We start from the raw sequence: 27,104 nt of genomic DNA, 5'->3' as shown, positions 1-27,104 counted from the left end.
TGTGTCTGTATTGACCCCTCTCTCTCTCAGTGCAGTGTTAATGTACTGGAGTGTCCAGTCAGTGTGTCTGTATGAACCCCTCTCTCTCTCAGTGCAGTGTTAATGTACTGGAGTGTCCAGTCAGTGTGTCTGTATTAACCCCTCTCTCCCTCAGATTGTTACTGCATTATGATTTTACTCTTTTGCTCATTCTTCACTTCCTCGTGTTCCTGGCAGAGTCAGCTTCTGGCTGCAGAAGGACACGTATCTCTCTGTTCTGGAGATGTTACGGGGGGGGATGAGTCATGTTGTGAGTCGAATGTTAAGCAACATATCTGCTTCATGACTGGTTGTTAAACCCGACAGTTTAGTTGATATAGTCTCTCCTCCAAGCTAATGGAGCCCGACGTGAAGCTTGCTTGTCCCTAACAACAAACACGAGCGGGACTTTAATTGTATCTGTTGTTAATTAAAGGCTGATGGAAATAATTCAGCTTGACAGCGCGTCAGCCCTGGTGAAGTCTCCCCGACAGGAGAAGCGCCTTGCTCTGACAGCTGCACCGAAGCCGGGCTCTGTCCTGGGGAGACTGCAAGGCCGTCCGACCCCCCCAGCTCTGACCCTGTACCGGCATCGGCGCTGGCTCCCACTCGGGACAACGGGGCTGCTCCAGGGAGACCAGTCCACTCCACCCATCGGTGCCTTACGGACTCCGGCGCTGGATCCCAGCGGAGGCTTTTCTCCGGACTGCCTGCCTAGGCTGGGGCGCAGGGGCCGAGCCTGGCTCTGGGATCTTTCTGTCCAGGAGTTACAAGACTCCGGTCTCACTCACACACTCTTCCTCTCTCTCCTCTTCCCAGCGGGCTCCCAGCTCCCCAGGTGAAGGAATGACAGAATTCTAGTGTTGCAATTTTATTTCTTAAAAAACAGCAAAAGCAAATATATAGATTTCATTCATCATACATAGTCAAAACTAAAGTATATATAATAAAATGAGTCAAATAGTGATTGTCGAATGTAGAAACAAATACACTCCTTTTAGCCAGAGTCTATGTAGTGTCAGAGGACAGACAAGAGTGCATAACAATGCAGACCAATCAAAGCCTGGTACTATTGCACTACTGCCCCGTGCACAGAACAGTCTCATCACACCATCACACTACAGCCCCGTGCACAGAACAGTCACATCTCACCATCATCACACTACAGCCCCGTGCACAGAACAGTCTCATCACACCATCACACTACAGCCCTGTGCACATAACAGCCTCATCTCACCATCACACTACAGCCCTGTGCACAGAACAGTCTCATCACACCATCACACTACAGCCCTGTGCACATAACAGCCTCATCTCACCATCACACTACAGCCCTGTGCACAGAACAGTCTCATCACACCATCACACTACAGCCCCGTGCACAGAACAGTCACATCACACCATCACACTACAGCCCCGTGCACAGAACAGTCTCATCACACCATCATCACACTACAGCCCCGTGCACAGAACAGTCACATCACACCATCATACTACAGCCCCGTGCACAGAACAGTGTCATCACACCATCACACTACAGCCCTGTGCACAGAACAGTCACATCACACCATCACAGTACAGCCCTGTGCACAGAACAGTCTCATCACACCATCACACTACTGCCCCGTGCACAGAACAGTCTCATCACACTACAGCCCTGTGCACAGAACAGTCACAGAACAGTGTTATGCAGAAGCTGTAGTAGTCGGCAGGAAAATCTCCTGCCGACTTTTCCCCAGAAAAAAATTCCCTTTTAAACTTCTCGGAAGAAACAGGATTTGTTGACCAGGAAAAGTTCGTCATGCAAATCCGCCAAGAGCAGAGTTAAAAATACCACATCGGCAGTGGCATAGTTTCAGTGCTGCGCTAGCGTTAGAGATTCAGTGGAACAGGAAATTCAGTGTTCAACAGCCCTGAAAAGCACAAAAACAAGAGTACGTATGTCCCTGTGCCAGCTGTGCTCAGTGTCCCAGTGTCCTCCGCGTGCCCTGTGCCCTATCCCCCACCCATCCAGTGTACAGAAAATGTGCCCTGTGACCTGTTTCCTGTTACCCCTGATCCTTGTAACTTGTTTCCTGTGACCCCGATCTCTGTGTTCCTTGAGCCCTGCGAGCTCTGTGCCCTGCGAGCTCTGAGCCCTGTTTCCCCTGTGCCTTGCGAGCTGTGCCCTGTGAGCCCTGTGCCCTGCGAACTCTGAGCCCTGTTTCCCCTGTGCCCTGCGAGCTCTGAGCCCTGTTTCCCCTGTTCCCCCAGAAAAAATCAACACAGCCCCCCCAGAGGACACTCCATCGACACGCTGCCCGCCCCCTGGCCTGCGAGTGTGGGGGAACACAAGACCCCCGACAGGGACAGCAGGACGCAGGATCACTCTGATGGAGAGGCCGAGGGGCGCTAGGGCCAGGATACAGGGGTTCACCATGACAGAGAAACTTTGTGGGGGTACAGGGGTTCACTCCGACAGAGAGACTGATGTGGTGTTACAGGGGTTCACCCTGACAGAGATGGATGTGGGGGTACAGGGGTTCACCCTGACAGAGAGACGATGAAAGTGGGGGTACAGGGGTTGACACTGACACAGGAACGGAGGTGTGGGGGTGCGGCAGCTGCTCGGTCCTCGATGCCCGTGGGCACGGGGGCAGTGGCTCTACACGTACACCGCGGGCGACATGACGACGCCGTGCTCCAGCTGGGGCTCCGGGATGGGGTGAGTGTCGCCGTGGGCTGGGCTCTCCTCCAGGGGGCGCAAGCACTCCTCTTCGTTGTACACATCGAGGTCCTGCAACGACAGAGGCCTGTCAATCCAGAGATCAATCTAGAGGCACACAGCCACTCGAGGGAGACCTGTACTGGCGACACTGGGCACACTGGGCTCTCTGAGCACACTGGGGACACGGGGCTCTCTGAGCACACTGGAGACACGGGGCTCTCTGAGCACACTGGAGACACGGGGCTCTCTGAGCACACTGGAGACACTGTGCACACTGGAGACACTGTGCAGAGTGTCTCCAGTGTGCACAGTGTCTGTAGACATGGGGCACACTTGGTGATTACACAGTGATTACACTGGGCGCACTGAGTACTGTGGGCACACTGACTACACTGGACACACTGATAAAACTGGGCACACTGGGTGTACTGGCTACACTGGGCTACATGCCAGACGTGCACAGTGCGACAGTACAGAGCAACAGTGCAGTGCGTCAGTCCAATCTGCAGAAGAGCCGGTCTTACAGTAACAGGTTCTGCGCTGCGTTCAGAGTAGATCCTGTCCCATGGCTGATGGCTCTCAGTCAGAGGGTTGAGGCTCTTGTGAAGCTAAGAAGAAACAGAGAGGACTTGTTGAGAGCAGTGCAGTGATGACTTCATCCCCTCTGTCCCATTCGGAGTGCAGCGATGTGAACTCAGCCGTTACACCCGGAAGAGGGGGATACTTCTCAAAGCAGGAGACCGGAAACTCACCTCCTCAGTGGAGCCTCCTTTCTTCTTGGGAGGAGGGGGCTTGTGTGTAGGAGGAGCACTGAGACAGAGAGAGAGAGATGGGGGTTATTTTCTTCAGCAGTGTTGCCCCTGTATCTCCTGAGTTCATTCCAGCTGCCCTTTTGCAAGTTTAAGTGTCTGGAAGCTTTTGAATTGGACTATTTGGTCTTCCCTGCAATTGTTTCAGATCTCGGGCAGCAGATCAGGGTTGGAAATGAGGTGGATTCAGACTGAGAAGGCTGATCATGGGAGCATGAGTGTCGTTCCCCCCCCCCCGTTTCTGCAGCTGAGATCAAAATCCGGGACACAGGACTGGGAAACACTGAGCTGGACAGATAGCTGTGTCTTTACAGAGGCTGTCAAACCCAGAGACAGACAGACACAGAGGCAGAGACAGACATACAGGCAGTAAGAGACACAGACAGACACAGGAACAGACAGACAGGCAGTAAGAGACACAGACAGACACAGAGACAGACAGACAGGCAGTTAGAGACACAGACACAGGAACAGACAGACAGGCAGTAAGAGACACAGACAGACACAGAGACAGACAGACAGGAAGAGACAGACAGACACAGAGACATACAGACAGGAAGTAAGAGACACAGACAGACACAGAGACAGACAGACAAGAAGTAAGAGACACAGAGACAGACAGACAGGAAGTAAGAGACACAGACAGACACAGAGACAGACAGGAAGTAAGAGACACAGACAGACACAGAGACAGACAGGAAGTAAGAGACACAGACAGACACAGGGACAGACAGACAGGCAGTAAGAGACACAGACAGACACAGAGACAGATAGACAGGCAGTAAGAGACACAGACAGACTCAGAGACAGATAGACAGGCAGTAAGAGACACAGACAGACACAGAGACAGACAGGCAGTAAGAGACACAGACAGACAGGAAGTAAGAGACACAGACAGGCAGGCAGTAACAAAGACAGACAGGAAGGGTGGGAAACAGGCAGGCGTACTCTCCACACTCCTTTCTGAGCCGCTGGCGCCGGACCAACGCGATGACGGACCCGATGACGGCCAGGACCAAGATGACCCCAATAATCCCCCCAATGATGCTGCTAGTGGCCGGGCCCTTCATGGGGACAGGGGTCCCTGAGAGAGAGAGAGAGAGAGAGAGGGTGGGGGGGTTAATTCAGACCTGTGGCCGTCTCGCAGCAGAACCAACACAGATTCCACAGCAGTAAGAGACCCACACCCTGGCCCGGCACTCATCTCTGCGGACACAGTCCTGGAGCAGAACCGTGTCTTTGGACTGTGGGAGGACACCGGAGGAAACCCACAGCAACATGGGGAGAACATGCAAACTCCTCGCAGACAGCACCCCCGGTTCAGGTCCGGAACTGAGCCCAGGGCCACCACAACACCCCAAGGCAAGAACAGGGAGTGCAAGAACAAATTCATTCGATCCCAGCCTGCAGTTCCTCAAGTTGACCACAGGGAGGCACTCTGGAGACACGTCTTCACTCATTGCAGCCGCTGGGACGGACCCAAGCTCTGACGAGGCCCGGCCGTGAGGTCATCGCCGCTCCCTGTGCTCCTCCGGGGGGGGGCCTCTCTCGCAGGCACACACCTGGCAGGGCACAGCGACCTCCCCCAGGCCCGGAACAGCCCCGCCGTGTGACGGCCCGACGGACGGACAGCCTGCACCGGAACCGGGCCCGGGCCCGAGCTCGCAGCGCAGCGAGGGGCTCTGCGATGGCGCCGCCCCTCCCCCCCCAGCTGCACCGGAACGGCAGGGATAAATAATTGAGAGCGATGTGCGGCGCAGGGCGAGAGCGCGCAGGCCAGCGGCACAGAGCCATCTTCCACCTTATTAATAAAGAAATGAAATTCTGCTCTCGCAGGCAGGAGGACTCAGAGCACAGGGGTCTTTCTAAGGGTCTTGTTGAGGGAGGAGGAGCCTCGACAGCCACTGACACACACACACACACAGAATCACTGACACACACACTAGCACACACACTGAATCACTGACACACACACTAGCACACACACTGAATCACTGACACACACACACTAGCACACACACTGAATCACTGACACACACACTAGCACACACACTGAATCACTGACACACACACTAGCACACACACTGAATCACTGACACACACACACTGAATCACTGACACACACACTAGCACACACACTGAATCACTGACACACACACTGGGATACACACTGAATCACTGACACACACTGAATCACTGACACACACGCACACTGACATGTGACACATGAGGGGCCGGGTCCTGACCTCACTGCAGTAGAGGGCCGGGTCCTGACCTCACTGCAGTAGAGGGGCCGGGTCCTGACCTCACTGCAGTAGAGGGGCCGGGTCCTGACCTCACTGCAGTAGAGGGGCCGGGTCCTGACCTCACTGCAGTAGAGGGGCCGGGTCCTGACCTCACTGCAGTAGAGAGGGCGGGTCCTGACCTCACTGCAGTAGAGGGGGCGGGTCCTGACCTCACTGCAGTAGAGGGGGCGGGTCCTGACCTCACTGCAGTAGAGGGGGCGGGTCCTGACCTCACTGCAGTAGAGGGGGCGGGTCCTGACCTCACTGCAGTAGAGGGGGCGGGTCCTGACCTCACTGCAGTAGAGGGGGCGGGTCCTGACCTCACTGCAGTAGAGGGGCGGGTCCTGACCTCACTGCAGTAGAGGGGCCGGGTCCTGACCTCACTGCAGTAGAGGGGCGGGTCCTGACCTCACTGCAGTAGAGGGGCGGGTCCTGACCTCACTGCAGTAGAGGGGCCGGGTCCTGACCTCACTGCAGTAGAGGGGGCGGGTCCTGACCTCACTGCAGTAGAGGGGCGGGTCCTGACCTCACTGCAGTAGAGGGGGCGGGTCCTGACCTCACTGCAGTAGAGGGGCCGGGTCCTGACCTCACTGCAGTAGAGGGGGCGGGTCCTGACCTCACTGCAGTAGAGGGGCCGGGTCCTGACCTCACTGCAGTAGAGGGGCGGGTCCTGACCTCACTGCAGTAGTATTTTGGGAATGTGGCTCCGGCTCCAGTGGGTCTCGTGATTTGTAGCGACAATGGGGACAGTCAGCAGGATTAGTAATAAATCCACTCGGATGTGGAAGCCGAGACACACGGAGAGCTCCTGTCGCCAGGAGCAACTCAGGCGCTCGGGAAGGTCTGTGAGCACCGGGAGGAGAAGCGTTCTCTTGTCAGATGACATTTCCGATCTTCACCCGTCCTTCACTGGTCCCCTCCCCCTCTCCGCCTCTCTCCACACGGCCAGGAAAACCACTCGCACCAGAGAGAGAGAGAGAGAGAGAGGCCGGGGAGAGAGTCAGGGAGAGAGGGGGAGACTCTGGGGTCCCTGGATGGTCAGAGATTCTCTTCTGCTTGGGCACAGCGATACAGGGGACGCGCACCCCGCTAGCGCGTCCCTGTGCCATGAGCTGCGTGCAGCCTGTGCTCCCCGTGCTGTGGCCATGAGCAGCGTCACGCCACGCTGTGCTGCCGTGCTGCGCGAGTTGACCGCGGTCAGCGATGAGGCCCGCTCCCTGAGCTGGGCGGGCGGGGGCAGTGTGCTCACTGCCAGCGGGAATTACAACACGGGCAGCTGCCTGAGCCACAGTGACAGCAGACAGACTCGCCACGTCCACCAGCGCACCAGCCTGGACAGCCTAGCTCTTATTACTCATAACAGGACTGGACCTGACCCACCGGACCGGCTGTCCTCCTGGTCTAACAGGACTGGACCTGACCCACCGGACCGGCTGTCCTCCTGGTCTAACAGGACTGGACCTGAACGACTGGACCGACTGTCCTCCTGGTCTAACAGAACAGGACCTGAACGACTGGACCGACTGTCCTCCTGGTTTAACAGAACTGGACCTGAACGACTGGACCATCTGTCCTCCTGGTCTAACAGGACTGGACCTGAACGACTGGACCGGCTGTCCTCCTGGTGTAACAGGACTGGACCTGAACCACTGGACCGGCTGTCCTCATGGTCTAACAGGACTGGACCTGAACCCCTGGACCTGCTGTCCTCCTGGTGTAACACGACTGGACCTGAAACAGAAGTGGGCTCAAGAGTTCCCTGCAGCCCTTTTAAGTCAGATATTTTTCATAACGAAGTTTAAAACATCTGCCCATGAGCAGAACGGTGTGAGACAAACCCAGCTCATGCCGACCTGTGAATTCAGGAAGGAAATGCCAGGATGTCACACGTGCCCTCCTCCCTCACCACGCTCTCGGAAAACCATTCCTGCCGCCTCGGCTCGGCGGTCTCGCCCCGTCAAAGGCATTAGTCTCACAGCTGGCCGCCTGACATCTCAGCTGCAGCCGGGGAAAACACACTGTCTGCATCATCGCTGCAAAACGGCCTGTCAGAGTCTGTTACTGTTGATCACGCTGCATCTGCAGCTGCACCACAGGGGTGATGTGCAAAACTGTCATCAGTCGGGGGGAAGTACAGAACAGTACAGCACAGAGCAGTTAATTTTAGCACAGTGCAGTCTGGTGTGGCATTGCATTATTCTAGCACAGTGCAGTACAGCATACAGCACAGGTGTAGCACAGTGCAGTACAGCATACAGCCCAGCGTAGGACAATACACAGCACAGGTGTAGCACAGTGCAGTACTGTATAAGCCCAGCGTAGGACAACATACAGCACAGGTGTAGCACAGTGCAGTACAGCATACAGCCCAGCGTAGGAGAATACACAGCACAGTGCAGTACAGCATACAGCCCAGCGTAGGACAATACACAGCACAGGTGTAGCACAGTGCAGTACAGCATACAGCCCAGCGTAGGACAATACACAGCACAGGTGTAGCACAGTGCAGTACTGTGTAAGCCCAGCGTAGGACAATACACAGCACAGGTGTAGCACAGTGCAGTACAGCATACAGCCCAGCGTAGGACAATACACAGTACAGTGCAGTACAGCATACAGCCCAGCGTAGGACAATACACAGCACAGGTGTAGCACAGTACAGTACTGTATAAGCCCAGCGTAGGACAATATACAGCACAGGTGTAGCACAGTGCAGTACTGTATAAGCCCAGCGTAGGACAATACACAGCACAGGTGTAGCACAGTGCAGTACTGTATAAGCCCAGCGTAGGACAATATACAGCACAGGTGTAGCACAGTGCAGTAGAGCATACAGCCCAGGGTAGGACAATATACAGCACACGAGTAGCACAGTGCAGTACTGTATAAGCCCAGCGTAGCACAACATACAGCACAGGTGTAGCACAGTGCAGTACAGCATACAGCCCAGCACAGAATGCTATAGACTAGAATCTCTCCTAGCGTCCTCCTGTACCCACAACAACTGTACTCCTACACCACACACACACACGTAAGCCAGAATTGTACTGTCCCCTCGATAGCCCAGTAAAATTGTAACAGGCATAATAATATTTAATATTTATTAATTAACCATACTACTTTTAACCATACTATTTTTTTTGCACTGTTCCAAGAATTACCTTGCACTGTTTTTGTCCTGTTAAATTTTCTGTTTGCGGAATTTTGCACCGTTTTGATTACTTGATTACGTTATTTATGTTATGTTATTACAGTACATGTTACTGTTATTGCTATTGTGTAACTGTCTATTGTCTTATCTTCTGTCCTATTTATATACTGCACCTGAGTGACTAATGAGAAACACTTTTCATTATACTATGCACCTGTGTAAGTTTAATGACAATAAAGTTGAATTGAATTGAATACACTATACAGTAGAGCACACATGACTAATGTGATTGAGATGTGCATTTTAACACGTCAATGAAAAGCTTTGCAGTGAGTCTAGCTTCCTGCCTGACGTCCTGAAGCTTCATCAGCACACAACAGCCTGTCTCGCCAGACTGCATTCCTGCATTGTCATGCACGCAATCATGGGCAGAGACACACCCTGAAACCAGACACACAGGAATGACAAACAGCTCATCGAAACTCACCCTCTCCCTCCCTCCCCGTTTACCCAGCAGGAAGTGTGTCAGAAACCAAAAGCACAGGATGGGCCCGTCCCACTCCACACTGAGCACCGAGAGGGAGGGAGGGAGAGGAGAGGACACAGGAAGATCCAGCAGCGAGCCTGGAGGAGGACGAGGCACACAGAGGCCTCGGTGGGTCTGTTTCTCCCAGCGCCTCTGGCTGCTCAGCTGTTGAATTTTTGGAGCCAGACCCTAAATCTCCTCCTGCTGTTCATCTGCATCTCCATCTCCCTCCCTCCCCCACGCTCTGCTGTGTCTGCTCAGGAATGAGTGAAACAGGTCAAGTGGCAGGAGCCTGCCTGCAGCTGTACCTGTCTGACAGGGAGACCAGCCTGAGCTTCATTACAGCACACTGCACACTAGCTGAGCGCACACACACATACCCCTGCACCTGAGCACACGCGCACACACACACTCACACACACCCACACTGGACCGGCTGTCCTCCTGGTCTAACAGGACTGGACCTGGACCACTGGACCGGCTGTCCTCCTGGTGTAACAGGACTGGACCTGAACCCCTGGACCAGCTGTCCTCCTGGTCTAACAGGACTGGACCTGAACCACTGGACCAGCTGTCCTGCTGGTCTAACAAGACTGGACCTGAACCACTGGACCAGCTGTCCTCCTGGTGTAACAGGACTGGACCTGAACCACTGGACCAGCTGTCCTCCTGGTGTAACAGGACTGGACCTGAACCACTGGACCAGCTGTCCTCCTGGTGTAACAGGACTGGACCTGAACCACTGGACCAGCTGTCCTCCTGGTCTAACAGGACTGGACCTGGACCGGCTGTCCTCCTGGTGTAACAGGACTGGACTGTAACAACTGGACCAGCTGTCCTCCTGGTCTAACAAGACTGGACCTGAACCACTGGACCAGCTGTCCTCCTGGTGTAACAGGACTGGACCTGAACCACTGGACCGGCTGTCCTACTGGTGTAACAGGACTGGACTGTAACAACTGGACCAGCTGTCCTCCTGGTGTAACAGGACTGGACTGTAACAACTGGACCAGCTGTTCTCCTGGTCTAACAGGACTGGACCTGAACCACTGGACCAGCTGTCCTACCATATGTCCCTAAACACACATACAATGTGATCAGGAAAAACAATCTAGAATTGAAATTGCTTTGGCCAGACTGACTCTGCTGAAGTGGGGAAGGTCAGTCAGACACTGGGGAAGGCAGCAGCAGGAGAGACACAGAGCCGGGATGGAGCAGCAGCAGCAGGAGAGACACAGAGCCGGGATGGAGCACAGGAGAGCTCTGCCACCAGGCGCGAGACGAGGGGAGTCAGTGGAGGGTGAATTCAACACCAGTGGGAATCCGCCAGCAGCCACGCAGTCGCGCAGAACATCGCATCAAAATCACTTCCAGGTCACAGGGCTGCTCTTCCGAATCAGAACAGCGCAGGAGCCCGGCTCCGGTCCCACAGACCAGTCGCTCTCACTCTCACTCGCCCCCCCCAGCTTCGACAGGACAGCGGGCACCGGGAAGGGTGAAGGGGACTGGGCCTCCCCGCCCGCGGTACTGCAGAAGCTCCCGGGCCAGAGGCTGACCTCTGGTCCCGTGCAGACGGCCCGTTTGAAACCGCCCCACATGACCGACGCGGCCGTGTGCTCAACCGGATCTCTCCACCTCTCGTGAGAGAGGGAAGAAAGGAAGAGCAGCGTGTCACGCCGCCGGCTGCTCACGGGCAGTGTAACCGTATCCCTCCGCACCCAGCAGCAGAAGTAACCGGACCTACTTCCGCCCCGAGCGAGGAGAGTCGAGGACACCGAGCGGACCCGCGGAGCTCCCAAAGAAGACGCCCCCGTCTTCAGACCCGGCCCTGAACCCCGTATCCCCCCCCACCTCCCTTCCCACTTCACCCAGGCCGGATCCAGCCTCGTCTCCCCGCAACGCCCCCCCTGAAACACACCAGACTCGTCTTAAAAAAAAATCACAAAAACTTTAATGACAAGAAGAGGAAGTGAGGAGACAGAGCAGGACAGCGGTGCAGGCTGTCCTGAGATGTTGCCGCAACACCCGAGCCAGGAGCACAACCGCTCCTCTGTGGCTCTGAGGACAGAGGTCAGAGGTCAACAGCAGTAAGACACAAAACTCTCCACCTATAAAGCAATCAGCAGCGGATAACTCCCCGTTTCAGCTGGCAGTGTAAAACTTTCAAAGCCTCCGTCCACACGATTAAAGAGGGACACGATTTCCCTGGCACGCTCAGTGCTTGCTCTGGAATCGACAGCAGCCAGCAGGCGAAGGCCGTGACATTAGCATACAACCTTTTCTTCCTGCGACTGTGGGACTGATCACCGCAAACTAACGGGCTGGACTGGGACTGTGGCACTGCAACTCAGCCTCGACTGTCCCTGACCAAGCTGGACTGGGACTCTGGGGACTGTCTCAGCGTCGACTGTCCCTGACCAAGCTGGACTGGGACTCTGGGGACTGTCTCAGCCTCGACTGTCCCTGACCAGGCTGGACTGGGACTCTGGGGACTGTCTCAGCCTCGACTGTCCCTGACCAGGCTGGACTGGGACTCTGGGGACTGTCTCAGCCTCGACTGTCCCTGACCAAGCTGGACTGGGACTCTGGGGACTGTCTCAGCCTCGACTGTCCCTGACCAGGCTGGACTGGGACTCTGGGGACTGTCTCAGCCTCGACTGTCCCTGACCAGGCTGGACTGGGACTCTGGGGACTGTCTCAGCCTCGACTGTCCCTGACCAGGCTGGACTGGGACTCTGGGGACTGTCTCAGCCTCGACTGTCCCTGACCAGGCTGGACTGGGACTCTGGGGACTGTCTCAGCCTCGACTGTCCCTGACCAGGCTGGACTGGGACTCTGGAGACTGTCTCAGCCTCGACTGTCCCTGACCAGGCTGGACTGGCACTCTGGAGACTCTCTCAGCCTCGACTGTCCCTGACCGGGCTGAACCGGGACTCTGGGGACTGTCTCAGTCTCCGTTATCTATACAGCAGACACACTCAGCCAGCAAAGCCAAGTCAGCAAATTCCTCTCCCCCCAGAGTAGAGATAAGGGAGAGAGGAGAGCAGGGCTGAGCACTGAGTGTGGGAAAACAACTGGGGTGTCCGGTTTCCATTGTTAGGTTCATTGATCTCTTTGCTTTCCCTATTGAGCACATTTGACAAACCGGTTTTTAAAGTTCATTCAGTTTCTAAGAAAGCCGACAGCTTCCTCTGGAGTGTGCACAGCTCTCCAGCAGGCAGAATAACAGAATCTGGTGCAGCACCTCACAGCTACACTCCAGTGCTGCAGGCTGGAGCTCTTCCCTGCCAGACAGAACAGGTCTCCAGTGCACTACCTGAAGCAGCAGCATTCTTCAAATACATCTCCTGATAAATATAAAATCTCATGAAGCTTTTTATATAAAAATCTTAATCTCACATTTGAAGAAATTTATCACCTTTTAATTACAGCAAATAAAAAACATCCATTAGGAAACAGCAAAATCTTGTTGTCACAGAACATTAAATTAAGTTAAAATTGGTTAAGAACAAACACGTTTTTATCAGTAGTGGTCAGTACTGTGGTAGGAGTAGTGTGGTGTGATTAGTATTGTGGTACTGGTACTGTGGTGTGACATCATGACAGAACCAGACAGTGTTGTGATATGTACAGAAGGGTCTGTTATTATGACAGAACCAGTCAGTGTTGTGATATGTACAGAGCACTCTGACATCATGACAGAACCAGCCACTGTTGCGATATGTTCAGAGCGGTCTGACATCATGACAGAACCAGCCACTGTTGCGATATGTTCAGAGCACTCTGACATCATGACAGAACCAGCCACTGTTGCGATATGTTCAGAGCGGTCTGACATCATGACAGAACCAGCCACTGTTGCGATATGTTCAGAGCGGTCTGACATCATGACAGAACCAGCCACTGTTGCGATATGTTCAGAGCGGTCTGACATCATGACAGAACCAGCCACTGTTGCGATACGAGAGTGGTCTGACCTCACAACACTGGCTGCTCTGACCAACAGCGAGATGTACAGGATCCCTCTCCCTGATCCATGACTGAAGTGGCACATGCAGCGTATAAAATATTCACCCAGAACTGCGATAACACGAAGGTCACGGCTGTATATACAATATCCCCCACCCCACCCCCAACACAAGAGACAGCGCTCAGGCTGCTCCTCGGCCTGGCCCACAGGGGGCGCAGGGGGACCCTCTCCTGAGCACCCCACTTCAGGCAGTGCAGGTGTGGGGCTGTCGGGGGGAGGGCCGTGCCGCTGGTAAGTCTGAAAATCAGGGCCGAGTCCGCAGGACGGCCAGACCGCTTCCGCTGGGAGCTGGCGGTCAGCCGCGAGGGTCCGTGATGATACCCCCGGCGGCGCCGCGTCCCTGTCCGCCTCTCCTTCATATCTACCGTCTGTTCGTCCGGCCCGGTCGGGCCCGGTCCGCACCCCACCCCCCCCTCCCCCCGTCCCAGTCCGTCCCCCGTCCCCCCCCGGCCCCTACACGTAGACGGCCGTCCGGGAGATGACCGAGCCGTCCCTCTGGGACTCCATGTCGTCGTCCAGGTAGCCGCCGTCCTCGCCGCCGTCGTCTCCCGCGCGGCGCAGCTGCAGCACGGGCCGGCTCTCGTCGAAGCGGTCGTAGCTCTCGTCCTCGTCCTCGCCCAGCCCGTCGAACTTCCTCTTCTCGCCCTCGTCCATCTCGCCGCCCAGCAGGATGTCCTGGGCCGTGGGGGGGGCGCCGCCGCCCTGCTGGAGGGCGCTGGACTTCTCCGCCACCGTGTCGGAGCCGTCCTCGCGGAAGGTGTAGACGGGGGCGCCGTTGTTGTTGTCGCCCTTCTTCCCGCCGAAGACCCGCTTCTTGATGTCGTAGGCGCCCTGGCTGCCCCCCCGGTAGGCGCCCTTGTGCCGCCGGTGCTGTGTGTACAACACCGCCACCAGAGCGCCGAGCAGCAGCAGGGCCAGGAGGGTCCCGATGACGGCGCCCGCCACCACGCCCGCTGGGGTGCCTGTTTCCCGGGCCTCTGCAGGGGCACAGGGGGGGGGGAGGGAGGGAGAGAAAGAGGGGAAGGTTGGTTGGGTTCTGGCGGACCAAACAACGCACCCAGACATCTCTCTCCCAGCGCAGGCGGGGGCCTGTGGGCTCAGGCCCCCTTCCGCCCCCCCCCCACCCCGCCCAGGTGCGGGAGAGAGGCTCACGGCCGTCGGAGAGCAGGCTGACGAGAGGCTCTAGCTACTGCTATCTTAGTCCCCCGCGAAAAAACTGGGGTTCAGTTGGGGGGGGGGGGTCGTCTCCCCACTTGCGTCACACCGGGAAGTTCTGGCCGCAGGGCAGCGGGTGTCCTCCGAGACGGAGGGAGGCGAGGGCGAGGAATGCTCTCCGGGCACCGACCCCGGGACCTCTGGGATGTGGGTTTGAAACGGCAGACGGCCGAGCTGGAGAGAAGCCAGCAAGACTCTCAGCCAGACCCGGGCCTGCGCGCCCGGCGCTGACCTCTGGACAGGCGTCGGCACCAGTGACCGCAGGAGCAGCAGGCCCACCAGCAGGCCAGGGGACCCCGATTCTGGGGACAGAGGGAGACTCCATAGGGCCACACTACCGCGCCCCAGAGGCACCGCGCGACCACACTACCGCGCCGCAGAGGCACCATGCGACCACACTACCGCGAAGCCGCGCCCCAGAGGCATCGCACGACCACACTGCCACAAAGCAGCGCCCCAGGGGCATCGCGCAACCACACTACCACGAAGCCGCGCCCCAGAGGCGCCGCGCGACCACACTACCGCGCCGCAGAGGCACCATGCGACCACACTACCACGAAGCCGCGCCCCAGAGGCGCCGCGCGACCACACTACCGCGAAGCAGAGCCCCAGGGGCATCGCGCGACCACACTACCGCGAAGCCGCGCCCCAGGGGCACCATACTGCCATAGTACAGCTAGAGGCACTACCCTGAAACAGTGCAGCGACACAGCTCTTTTCACCACACCGGCACGAGAGCAGCGCACCCAGAGGAGCAGAGCCCAGCGCTGCAGACAGGATGACACCGCGACCATCCTGCCCGGAGAGGGAGGGAGTCAGGCTCGGCCCTGACCACACCCCACCACGCCGTCGTGCGCACCTGCGAATGCTAGATTTGCACCAGCGTTTCTTCTTATAAACGCTCTCTAGTCTGGGAACAGCTGCACCTCGTACAGCTCGCCGCGGGAGTACTGACCTCTCACGATCACGCTGATCTGCTCCCGAGTAGCACCCAGCCGGGTGTTCACCTCGCAGACGAAGGTGGAGTTCACAGCTTCGTCCACTTTCAGGACCGTCAGCTTGTTATGAGAGATGACCACGTTCTCTGGCATCTGTCCGGATAGACTGTAAGAAAGAGGGGGGTTAATACAGACACTCTGACTGGACACTCCAGTACATTAACACTGCACTGAGAGAGAGAGGGGTTCATACAGACACACTGACTGGACACTCCAGTACATTAACACTGCACTGAGAGAGAGAGGGGTTAATACAGACACACTGACTGGACACTCCAGTAAATAAAAAGTAAAATTAGAACCAAATTAACATGTATAACAATTAACTAAATGACCAATTAATTTATGGACAACACATTCAGCAACAACAGGTCAGGCTGCCCTTCAATATGACATGCCTAGAGCTTTTGACAATGCTACAGCAAGAATACTGTGACACACGCAAAGCAAACTCACAGTTTCCAGGTGACGTTGGTAGGACTGGGGTTGCCCGTAGCTTCACACATCAAGGTAGCTTCAGTGCGGCCTATGTACCAGTTGTTGTCATACCCAAAAATCTTCACCTGTGGGGGGTCTGTGGGAGAGGGGGGATGATTATTAAAGACCACCAACACTGCAGTTAAAATGTCTCTCAACTGTCACTGTCCATTAACACAACTCGTCATATGAAAGCGCCTGCAGTTGTCTGGGCAGTAGGGGATGCTTGCTATAATGAGTGTGTCACACAGGGTCAGACAGTGCTGTAGTAGGTGTGATGCCCAGTAGGGGCTGTACTGTGTGTCACTCAGGGTCAGACAGTGCTGTAGTAGGTGTGATGCCCAGTAGGGGCTGTACTGTGTGTCACTCAGGGTCAGACAGTGCTGTAGTAGGTGTGATGCCCAGTAGGGGCTGTACTGTGTGTCACTCAGGGTCAGACAGTGCTGTAGTAGGTGTGATGCCCAGTAGGGGCTGTACTGTGTGTCACTCAGGGTCAGACAGTGCTGTAGTAGGTGTGATGCCCAGTAGGGGCTGTACTGTGTGTCACTCAGGGTCAGACAGTGCTGTAGTAGGTGTGATGCCCAGTAGGGGCTGTACTGTGTCACTCAGGGTCAGACAGTGCTGTAGTAGGTGTGATGCCCAGTAGGGGCTGTACTGTGTGTCACTCAGGGTCAGACAGTGCTGTAGTAGGTGTGATGCCCAGTAGGGGCTGTACTGTGTGTCACTCAGGGTCAGACAGTGCTGTAGTAGGTGTGATGCCCAGTAGGGGCTGTACTGTGTCACTCAGGGTCAGACAGTGCTGTAGTAGGTGTGATGCCCAGTAGGGGCTGTACTGTGTGTCACAAAGGGTCAGACAGTGCTGTAGTAGGTGTGATGCCCAGTAGGGGCTGTACTGTGTGTCACTCAGGGTAAGGCGGTGTCACAGAGCTGGTCAGTCCCTTACATTCGACAAACAGTTTGAGAGGGAATCTCGCCGGGATTTTCAGGGTCTTGTGCTTCACCACACAGCTGATGTCTTTGCCGTTGTCCCCGCTGGTGGGGGCGAGCAGGTACTCGCTGGTCACGGTCACGGTGCCGTCCGAGTTCTGCGTGGGCACAGTGGTCCAGTTCCCCTGGGCCGCCGTCTCCCAGGACACATCGGCCGCAGGCCGGCCCCCGGCCGCCACGCAGCGCGCCACGGCGACGAGGCTGTCCCCTGCGGGGACCGTGATGATGTCGGCAGAGCTCCGAGGCTTGACTGCAAGAGACGAGGGGAGTGGGCGAGAAGGTCAGGCCAGGCGTAGAGGTCAGAGGTCAGAGGTCAGAGGTCAGAGGTCAGCAGGGATGTGTGCTTACCCAGCACGAAGAGGCTGGTGGTGCCCTGATCGTTGCCGCTGGGGTAGGTGGCATACTCGCAAGTGTACTTGCCCTCGTCACCCAGGACCAGCGCCGTGATGCGGATGGAGGGGTTCTCCAGGGAGGAGTTGATGAAGCTGATGCGCCCCTTGAGCGGCGAGCTGGGGTAGCTGGCGCCAAAGTTCGGGTGGAAGACGGCGATGTTTTGCTTCTGCCCGTTCACGGGCTCCCATATCCAGGACACCTGCGTCAGCTTGGCCTCCCCGTCCTGAACAAACTGGCAGCGCAGCGTGACGTCTTGACCCGGGTACGCGAGGACCTCCGGCTCCACCTTCACGTGCTGGCACCCCACCACTGAGACAGAGAGAGAGAGGGGTTAATACAGACACACTGACTGGACACTCCAGTACATTAACACTGCACTGAGAGAGAAGGGTTAATACAGACACACTGACTGGACACTCCAGTACATTAACACTGCACTGAGAGAGAGGGGTTAATACAGACACACTGACTGGACACTCCAGTACATTAACAGTTAAATAACCTAATAAACATATTTAAGAATTATGCACTTATGCAATTATTCAGAGAGACTGGCTGAAACTCTGCATTTCCCCCCTCCCTCAGTCCCCCGTCTCTCCCTGAAAGGTTCACACTGGATGCTGCACTAATGTGAGTGACGCTACCGACCTCCTATACCAGCCCAGCCAGTCAAACGAGCTTAATTAATGGCCCATGGCTGCCATCAGCGCAGAGGTCGATAGAGACAGGAAGTTGAGCACGAGACAGACAAGCAGACGATCTCTGTGCGGCCACAGAGGAGCAGCAACTCCTGCCTGAAGACCGGGGGCCTAATGATGCAGAAAACAGCACCAGGCCCTGTGATCGCTCAACCTGACTGAGCCTCAGCACAACAGTGCCAGGCCCTGTGATCGCTCAACCTGACTGAGCCTCAGCCCAACAGTTCCGGGCCCTGTGATCGCTCAACCTGACTGAGCCTCAGCACAACAGCGCCAGGCCCTGTGATCGCTCAACCTGACTGAGCCTCAGCACAACAGCGCCAGGCCCTGTGATCGCTCAACCTGACTGAGCCTCAGCACAACAGCGCCGGGCCCTGTGATCGCTCAACCTGACAGCCTCAGCACAACAGCGCCAGGCCCTGTGGTCGCTCAACCTGACTGAGCCTCAGCACAACAGCGCCGGGCCCTGTGGTCGCTCAACCTGACTGAGCCTCAGCACAACAGCGCCGGGCCCTGTGGTCGCTCAACCTGACTGAGCCTCAGCACAACAGCGCCGGGCCCTGTGGTCGCTCAACCTGACTGAGCCTCAGCACAACAGCGCCGGGCCCTGTGGTCGCTCAACCTGACTGAGCCTCAGCACAACAGCGCCGGGCCCTGTGATCGCTCAACCTGACTGAGCCTCAGCACAACAGCGCCGGGCCCTGTGATCGCTCAACCTGACTGAGCCTCAGCACAACAGCGCCGGGCCCTGTGATCGCTCAACCTGACTGAGCCTCAGCACAACAGCGCCGGGCCCTGTGATCGCTCAACCTGACTGAGCCTCAGCACAACAGCGCCGGGCCCTGTGATCGCTCAACCTGACTGAGCCTCAGCACAACAGCGCCGGGCCCTGTGATCGCTCAACCTGACTGAGCCTCAGCACAACAGCGCCGGGCCCTGTGATCGCCCAACCTGACTGAGCCTCAGCACAACAGCGCCGGGCCCTGTGATCGCTCAACCTGACTGAGCCTCAGCACAACAGCGCCAGGCCCTGTGATCGCTCAACCTGACTGAGCCTCAGCACAACAGCGCCAGGCCCTGTGATCGCTCAACCTGACTGAGCCTCAGCACAACAGCGCCAGGCCCTGTGATCGCTCAACCTGATTGAGCCTCAGCACAACAGCGCCAGGCCCTGTGGTCGCTCAACCTGACAGCCTCAGCACAACAGCGCCAGGCCCTGTGATCGCTCAACCTGACTGAGCCTCAGCAGACCCTCTACACAGGGCCCGGCATTGTCTGAGCCTCAGCAGAACCCCAGCACAGGGCCCGGTGCTGTGCTACTTGAGCACTACTGAACACAGGTGAGAAACGGGGGAGATTTACAGATGAGCTGCCGGAGGTGGAGAAGAATCATTCTACAGAGGAAGGGATGTGGGGGGGGGGAGGGACAGAGAGACAAGTAAGAAAGTAAGAGGGATGAGCCGGCGACACGCAGAGCAGAGAGGCGAACACGAACACGTCAGAATCTCTCAGACTCCAACACGCCAGCGGACAGGACATCACAATCACAGCACTGCGAGGAGAGGAGAGGGAGGGAGGGGAGAAGAGAAGGGGGTGAGGAGAGAGGAGAAGAGACAGAAAAAGGCGTAGAGCAGGAAGAGATGCGCAGGCACACAGTACCACAGGCTCACTGGAAGAGCTTAAGTTCAGAGCCCAGCTGAGCACGACTACACCTGAACGGGCTTGCTGTGGTCGGAACCGGCCCGCCCCCTCCCATCACCCACCGCCGGCCAACGACAGCGCCGCAGGGAGTGAGGGACGAGCGGATCACCTGACCGGAGCGGGCTGGGAGAGAGGGGGACACACGGACCCCGGCCAACACAGCTGGCACCGTCCGTCATCGAGATCCAGGCACTTATCCAGGCTCAACACGATTAGCAGCAGCAGAAATAAACACCAGACAAGCCCACTTAACGCTGCCAGGTTCACAACTGGGGGGTGACGGTCACCCTCGTCCCTGAAGGAATCAAAACAGGAGCCAGACTCCCCCCTGCCAGCCACTCTTCCTCCCGAAGAAGGAACCGGGAGGAAACTAAAGGACACAGCTCATCCGCATCTTCACACTAACACTCCTTCATCATCATCAGAGCTGTAGAGTCACTGTAGAGACACTCAGTCCAGCTCATCCGTATCTTCACACTAACACTCCTTCATCATCATCAGAGCTGTAGAGTAACTGTAGAGACACTCAGTCCAGCTCCTCTGTATCTTCACACTAACACTCCTTCATCATCATCAGAGCTCGAGAGTCACCGTAGAGACACTCAGTCCAGCTCCTCTGTATCTTCACACTCACACTCCTTCATCATCATCAGAGCTGTAGAGTCACTGTAGAGACACTCAGTCCAGCTCCTCTGTATCTTCACACTAACACTCCTTCATCATCATCAGAGCTGGAGAGTCACCGTAGAGACACTCAGTCCAGCTCCTCTGTATCTTCACACTCACACTCCTTCATCATCATCAGAGCTGTAGAGTCACTGTAGAGACACTCAGTCCAGCTCCTCTGTATCTTCACACTAACACTCCTTCATCATCATCAGAGCTGGAGAGTCACCGTAGAGACACTCAGTCCAGCTCCTCTGTATCTTCACACTCACACTCCTTCATCATCATCAGAGCTGTAGAGTCACTGTAGAGACACTCAGTCCAGCTCCTCTGTATCTTCACATTAACACTCCTTCATCATCATCAGAGCTGGAGAGTCACTGTAGAGACACTCAGTCCAGCTCATCTGTATCTTCACACTAACACTCCATCATCATCAGAGCTGGAGAGTCACCATAGAGACACTCAGTCCAGCTCCTCTGTATCTTCACACTCACACTCCTTCATCATCATCAGAGCTGTAGAGTCACTGTAGAGACACTCAGTCCAGCTCCTCTGTATCTTCACACTCACACTCCTTCATCATCATCAGAGCTGTAGAGTCACTGTAGAGACACTCAGTCCAGCTCCTCTGTATCTTCACACTAACACTCCTTCATCATCATCAGAGCTGTAGAGTCACCGTAGAGACACTCAGTCCAGCTCCTCTGTATCTTCACACAAACACTCCTTCATCATCATCAGAGCTGTAGAGTCACTGTAGAGACACTCAGTCCAGCTCCTCTGTATCTTCACACTAACACTCCTTCATCATCATCAGAGCTGGAGAGTCACCGTAGAGACACTCAGTCCAGCTCATCTGTACCTTTACCTGCTCCGACAGAGAGGGAACCCTCAGTTCAATCAGCATCACCTGAGTTTGATTAGCTCTGCCTGAAGCGCTGGGAGAGGAAGCCGAGTCTCTGCTCAGACTGCGGATCGAGTCCCAGCTGTCATCTACCTGGCCCGCAACATCTTCATAAAAATCAGCTGACAAACACCCCCCCCAACACACACACACTCTCTCTCTCTCTCCCTGGAGGTGCGAGTCAGGCGGTGTATATCCGCGTCGCGATCTTTCTTTGAGGACGAAGAGGGGCACTGCAGACAGACAGAGAGAGCAGGGAGATACCGACACCGAGCACATAAATAATCCAGAGAAGATGAAAGCACTTCAGCGTCACAGGGGGAGCAAGGGAGCCGGAGAGGAGGAAAAGTCCCTGGCGCCACGTGATGTCATTTTTATCAGCAGTTCCCAAGGCGACGGCTTGTGTAAACGCCGTGTTAAAGTACTCATCCCCGCATTGCGCGCCGTCTCGTTTACAGAGCCCGCAGCGCCACAGCCCTACACGCCGTACAGGGGGCCCTGGATCTTTTAAAAAGCCGCGTCGGCGCGGTTCGCCCCCTGCGGCGATGATGCAGCACGAACGTGAGACTGTGAGCCTCCAGCACGCAGCAGCAGGTCGGGGCTGAGAGAGGGGCGAGATCTGCTTCTGCAACAGCAGCAGATCGGGGCTGAGGGCTGAGAGAGGGGCGAGATCTGCTTCTGCAACAGCAGCAGATCGGGGCTGAGAGAGGGGCGAGATCTGCTTCTGCAACAGCAGCAACAGCAGATCGGGGCTGAGGGCTGAGAGAGGGGCGAGATCTGCTTCTGCAACAGCAGCAACAGCAGCAGATCGGGGCTGAGGGCTGAGAGAGGGGCGAGATCTGCTTCTGCAACAGCAGCAACAGCAGATCGGGGCTGAGGGCTGAGAGAGGGGCGAGATCTGCTTCTGCAACAGCAGCAGATCGGGGCTGAGGGCTGAGAGAGGGGCGCGAGATCTGCTTCTGCAACAGCAGCAACAGCAGCAGATCGGGGCTGAGGGCTGAGAGAGGGGCGAGATCTGCTTCTGCAACAGCAGCAGATCGGGGCTGAGGGCTGAGAGAGGGGCGAGATCTGCTTCTGCAACAGCAGCAACAGCAGCAGATCGGGGCTGAGGGCTGAGAGAGGGGCGAGATCTGCTTCTGCAACAGCAGCAGATCGGGGCTGAGGGCTGAGAGAGGGGCGAGATCTGCTTCTGCAACAGCAGCAGATCGGGGCTGAGGGCTGAGAGAGGGGCGAGATCTGCTTCTGCAACAGCAGCAGATCGGGGCTGAGGGCTGAGAGAGGGGCGAGATCTGCTTCTGCAACAGCAGCAGATCGGGGCTGAGGGCTGAGAGAGGGGAGAGATCTGCTTCTGCAACAGCAGCAACAGCAAATCGGGGCTGAGGGCTGAGAGAGGGGCGAGATCTGCTTCTGCAACAGCAGCAGATCGGGGCTGAGGGCTGAGAGAGGGGCAAGATCTGCTTCTGCAACAGCAGCAACAGCAAATCGGGGCTGAGGGCTGAGAGAGGGGCGAGATCTGCTTCTGCAACAGCAGCAGATCGGGGCTGAGAGAGGGGCGAGATCTGCATCTGCAACAGCAGCAGATCGGGGCTGAGGGCTGAGAGAGGGGCGAGATCTGCTTCTGCAACAGCAGCAGATCGGGGCTGAGGGCTGAGAGAGGGGAGAGATCTGCGTCCCCAACAGTGGAAGCACAGCTGCAGTGAACTGCAGCAGCTGGAAAAGCCCAGTCACGCGCCGAGAGGATGGGGGGGGCGTGAAGGCACAGCAGCAGAGGGGAGAACGGGAGCGAGGTACCAGCTCCAGGGACCACAGTAATGGCTCCAGCTCAGTGTTGCCATACATGGCGAAGGAATGCGAGAGGGAGACTCCCCTGGGGTCACAGAGTCACGCCGCTGAGCAGAGTGGCTCCCTCTGGGCCTTGGGGTGTCTGCCCCCCTCCCAGTGGGGGGGGGGGGCCCCGACAGGGAGAGGAGACGGGGCGAACGTGAAACGGCGAGCGGACGTGCCTGTTGTGACACTGACTCACGGTCAGGCCAGCTGACTCACTCCTGGGAGCAGCGAGGGAGACGATTCCACGCCGCCAGGCCAGGGCGATTCTGGAGCTGGGCTCCCAGGGGTCAGGGGTCAGAGGTGAGCCGGGGGGTTAATCCTCGGTGCTCCAGGGCCTGTAAATTCCCGACGGCCCTCGAACCCAGGTCCCTAAAAAACTCGGCCGCCGCTGCCTGGGATCTCACTGCGCTTCAAACCCCACCACTGCTCCTAGGACGGCCCCCCCCCACGCCGCCAGCAAGCCCCCAGTCTCCGGCACAAACCCACCCACGGGTTCTGGATTTGGAAAGCCGTTGCCGTGGCAACCGCCTTAAGCAGTCTCCCCTGAGCTGCGCGAGATGAACTGTGGGAACCCCCCCCCCCCTCCACCGATCCAGCTCCTCTCCAATCACAGACACCCCCCCCAACATTCTGGACCAGACAGGACCCGTCTCCCGGCTCGGGCACACGGCAGGGCAGACACACACACACACACACCAGGGCCAGCCCACCCACAGCACAGGGACAGCATGCAAGCTCCACACGCACAGTACCCCAGCAACAAACAACAAGCACCTACACTGGTACTGGCACAGAGCTGGCACTGGTACTGACACACCACTGGTACTGGCACAGAGCTGGCACTGGTACTGGTTAACCACTGGTACTGGCACCCCACTGATACTGGCACAGAGCTGACACACCACTGGTACTGGCACCCCACTGGTACTGGCACCCCACTGATACTGGCACAGAGCTGACACACCACTGGTACTGGCACCCCACTGGTACTGGCACCCCACTGGTACTGGCACAGAGCTGACACACCACTGGTACTGGCACCCCACTGATACTGGTACTGACACACCACTGATACTGGCACAGAGCTGGCACTGGTACTGGCACACCACTGGTACTGGCACCCCACTGATACTGGCACAGGCACCCCACTGATACTGGCACAGAGCTGGCACTGGTACTGGCACACCACTGGTACTGACACCCCACTGATACTGGTACTGACACACCACTGGTACTGACACACCACCGGTACTGGCACAGAGCTGACACACCACCGATACTGGCACGGAGCTGGCACTGGTACTGACACACCACTGGTACTGGCACAGAGCTGACACACCACTGGTACTGGCACAGAGCTGGTACTGGCACAGAGCTGACACACCACTTGTACTGGCACCCCACTGATACTGGCACAGAGCTGACACACCACTGATACTGGCACAGAGCTGACACACCACTGATACTGGCACAGAGCTGACACACCACTGATACTGGCACACCACTGATACTGGTACTGACACACCACCGATACTGGCACAGAGCTGACACACCACTGATACTGGCGCAGAGCTGGCACACCACCGATACTGGCACAGAGCTGACACACCACTGATACTGGCACAGAGCTGAAACCCCACTGATACTGACACACCACTGATACTGGTACTGACACACCACCGATACTGGCACAGAGCTGACACACCACCGATACTGGCGCAGAGCTGGCACACCACCGATACTGGCACAGAGCTGACACACCACTGATACTGGCACAGAGCTGACACACCACTGATACTGGCACAGAGCTGACACACCACTGATACTGGCACCCCACTGATACTGGCACAGAGCTGACACACCACTGATACTGGCGCGGAGCTGACACCCCACTGATACTGACACCCCACTGATACTGGCGCGGAGCTGACACCCCACTGGTACTGACACACCACTGATACTGGCACAGACACGACAAACATAAGACCAAAGTTTGCAAATAAGGAAACCGTTTACCCCACTAACACTGTACGAATCTCTCCCACTGCTGACAAGCCCACCCCGCTCCGTCACCGAACCCACTCCCACGGCTCGCCCCCGGGCCCCGGGTGCGAGCCCAGCCCAGCCCCCGCCGGGCGGACGCCATCGCACCTGTGTCGCAGCCACACCTTGGGCAACATGGCGGCCGAAACTCGGGAGGCACGGGGGGGGGGCGGTGCTCAGGGCCGCGCAGGGAGAACTCCAATAACAGGTAGCTGAAGAGTGTACGTCTCCGCCATTTTAAGAGCACAGAAAGCCCAGGAGGCAGCCCCGCCGAGCCCAGCGCCAGGAGGAGTTCGGCGGGCGGGCGGGACTCCCTCCAGGCGAGACTAACCCGCCGCGAACCGAGCCCAGGGGCGGACTTTGAGCTCCCGAGCCTCGTACCTTGGACAAGCAGCAGGCTGGCCAGCGCGGTCAGCGCGCCCTCCCTGGACAGCGGTCTCGCCATCGCGCCGGTGCGGTCCGGTCCGGTCCGGCTCGGCTCGGCTCCGAGAGCAGCGGGAATCCAAACTCCGGGGACAGCCGAACAGAAACTTCCTGCTTCCTCGTTCCTCCAGACGAGTGAAGAAGCGGCCGGAACACAAAGACTTCCCGGCGTCTCGAGGCTCCGCTCTGCTCGCTCGCTCTCTCCCTCGCTCGCTCGCTCTCCTCGCGGGCTCCGCCTCGCGCCCTGCTCGCTGCTCCCGGGGGGTGGACGCGCGTGCGGGCAGGCTGTGAGGCTGTGGCGCTCGTGAGGCTCGCTCCGTGCCGCGCGGGGTGGACTCTGGCGGAGGGACGCACCCGCTGCCGCCTGGCCAGCGCCGGGGAGGGGCGGGGCGGTGACGTCACGGCTGCGTCACGGGACCGGGCCCGGCAGCTCCCAGGGAAATTTGGGAACTTCCCCCTCCGCCTCGCGCGGTGGCACGAAGGTCTTTTTTTTTTTGGTTGTTTTTTTTTAATTATTGTTATGAAACGGCACGAACCCGAACCAGGACCCCGGTCCGACGCACACTCACGGGGAAGCAGCTGGCCTAGAGAGCAGGGCCTTGAGCCCACACACACACACACGACATGCAGACTCCACACAGCAGGTGCCCAGGCCGGCGTCGAGTAGCGAGCCGTGGTCACTGAGTGCGACAGGACGGACACTGTCACCGCAGGGTCAGAGTCTGGCCTCTGATCTTCATGACTGTGGCAGTGGGCTCACTCTCACACTGCCCCCCTCACTGCCCAGTGTCCAGGAGACTCCAGCCCTGACTGTCCACACTGTGCCCTTCACTGTCCAGTGTCCAGTAGACTCCAGCCTGGACTGTCCCCCTCACTGTCCAGTGTCCAGGAGACTCCAGCCCAGACTATCCACACTGTCCCCCTCATTGTCCAGTGTCCAGGAGACTCCAGCCCTGACTGTCCACACTGTCCCCCTCACTGCCCAGTGTCCAGGAGACTCCAGCCCGGACTGTCCACACTGTGCCCTTCACTGTCCAGTGTCCAGTAGACTCCAGCCTGGACTGTCCCCCTCACTGTCCAGTGTCCAGGAGACTCCAGCCCAGACTATCCACACTGTCCCCCTCATTGTCCAGTGTCCAGGAGACTCCAGCCCTGACTGTCCACACTGTCCCCCTCACTGCCCAGTGTCCAGGAGACTCCAGCCCGGACTGTCCACACTGTACCCCTCACTGCCTGGTGTCCA

The 27,104-nt window shown here is 57.3% G+C and overlaps 1 protein-coding gene across 2 annotated transcripts; it reads right to left on the bottom strand.

Moving 5' to 3' along the window:
• Positions 1 to 873: 873 nt before the first annotated feature.
• On the bottom strand, positions 874 to 26,874 carry LOC148640264 (nectin-2). 2 transcript variants are annotated; one of them, XM_088620524.1, is made up of 9 exons: positions 25,820 to 26,874; positions 17,552 to 17,905; positions 17,160 to 17,453; positions 16,196 to 16,313; positions 15,697 to 15,845; positions 4,483 to 4,618; positions 3,478 to 3,535; positions 3,250 to 3,333; positions 874 to 2,794 (listed from the first exon to the last, which is right to left on the bottom strand). In XM_088620524.1, exons 1-9 carry the CDS (start codon positions 25,881 to 25,883, stop codon positions 2,663 to 2,665), a joined length of 1,389 nt encoding a protein of 462 aa, XP_088476650.1. In that variant the 5' UTR covers positions 25,884 to 26,874; the 3' UTR covers positions 874 to 2,662. The 2 variants fall into 2 exon arrangements, with proteins under 2 accessions (XP_088476650.1, XP_088476649.1); XM_088620523.1 differs by lacking the exons at positions 874 to 2,794; positions 3,250 to 3,333; positions 3,478 to 3,535; positions 4,483 to 4,618 and adding an exon at positions 11,425 to 14,503 and having other exon boundaries at positions 25,820 to 26,867.
• Positions 26,875 to 27,104: the final 230 nt, after the last annotated feature.

The sequence above is a fragment of the Lepisosteus platostomus genome, chromosome 26 (assembly GCF_059453375.1).
Source record: "Lepisosteus platostomus isolate fLepPlt1 chromosome 26, fLepPlt1.hap1, whole genome shotgun sequence".
NCBI classification, from domain to species: Eukaryota; Metazoa; Chordata; class Actinopteri; order Semionotiformes; family Lepisosteidae; genus Lepisosteus; species Lepisosteus platostomus.
This window is presented reverse-complemented; position numbering and strand designations above follow the sequence as displayed.

Bases quoted from the DNA above. Each gene is read 5' to 3' on its own strand.
- LOC148640264 (XM_088620523.1), bottom strand. From the start codon at position 25,883: ATGGCGAGACCGCTGTCCAGGGAGGGCGCGCTGACCGCGCTGGCCAGC. The intron at 17,906-25,819 runs GTACGAGGCTCG...TCTCTGTCTCAG, and splicing joins CAGCCTGCTGCTTGTCCAAG to TGGTGGGGTGCCAGCACGTG. The intron at 17,454-17,551 runs GTAAGCACACAT...CGTCTCTTGCAG, and splicing joins CACCAGCCTCTTCGTGCTGG to TCAAGCCTCGGAGCTCTGCC.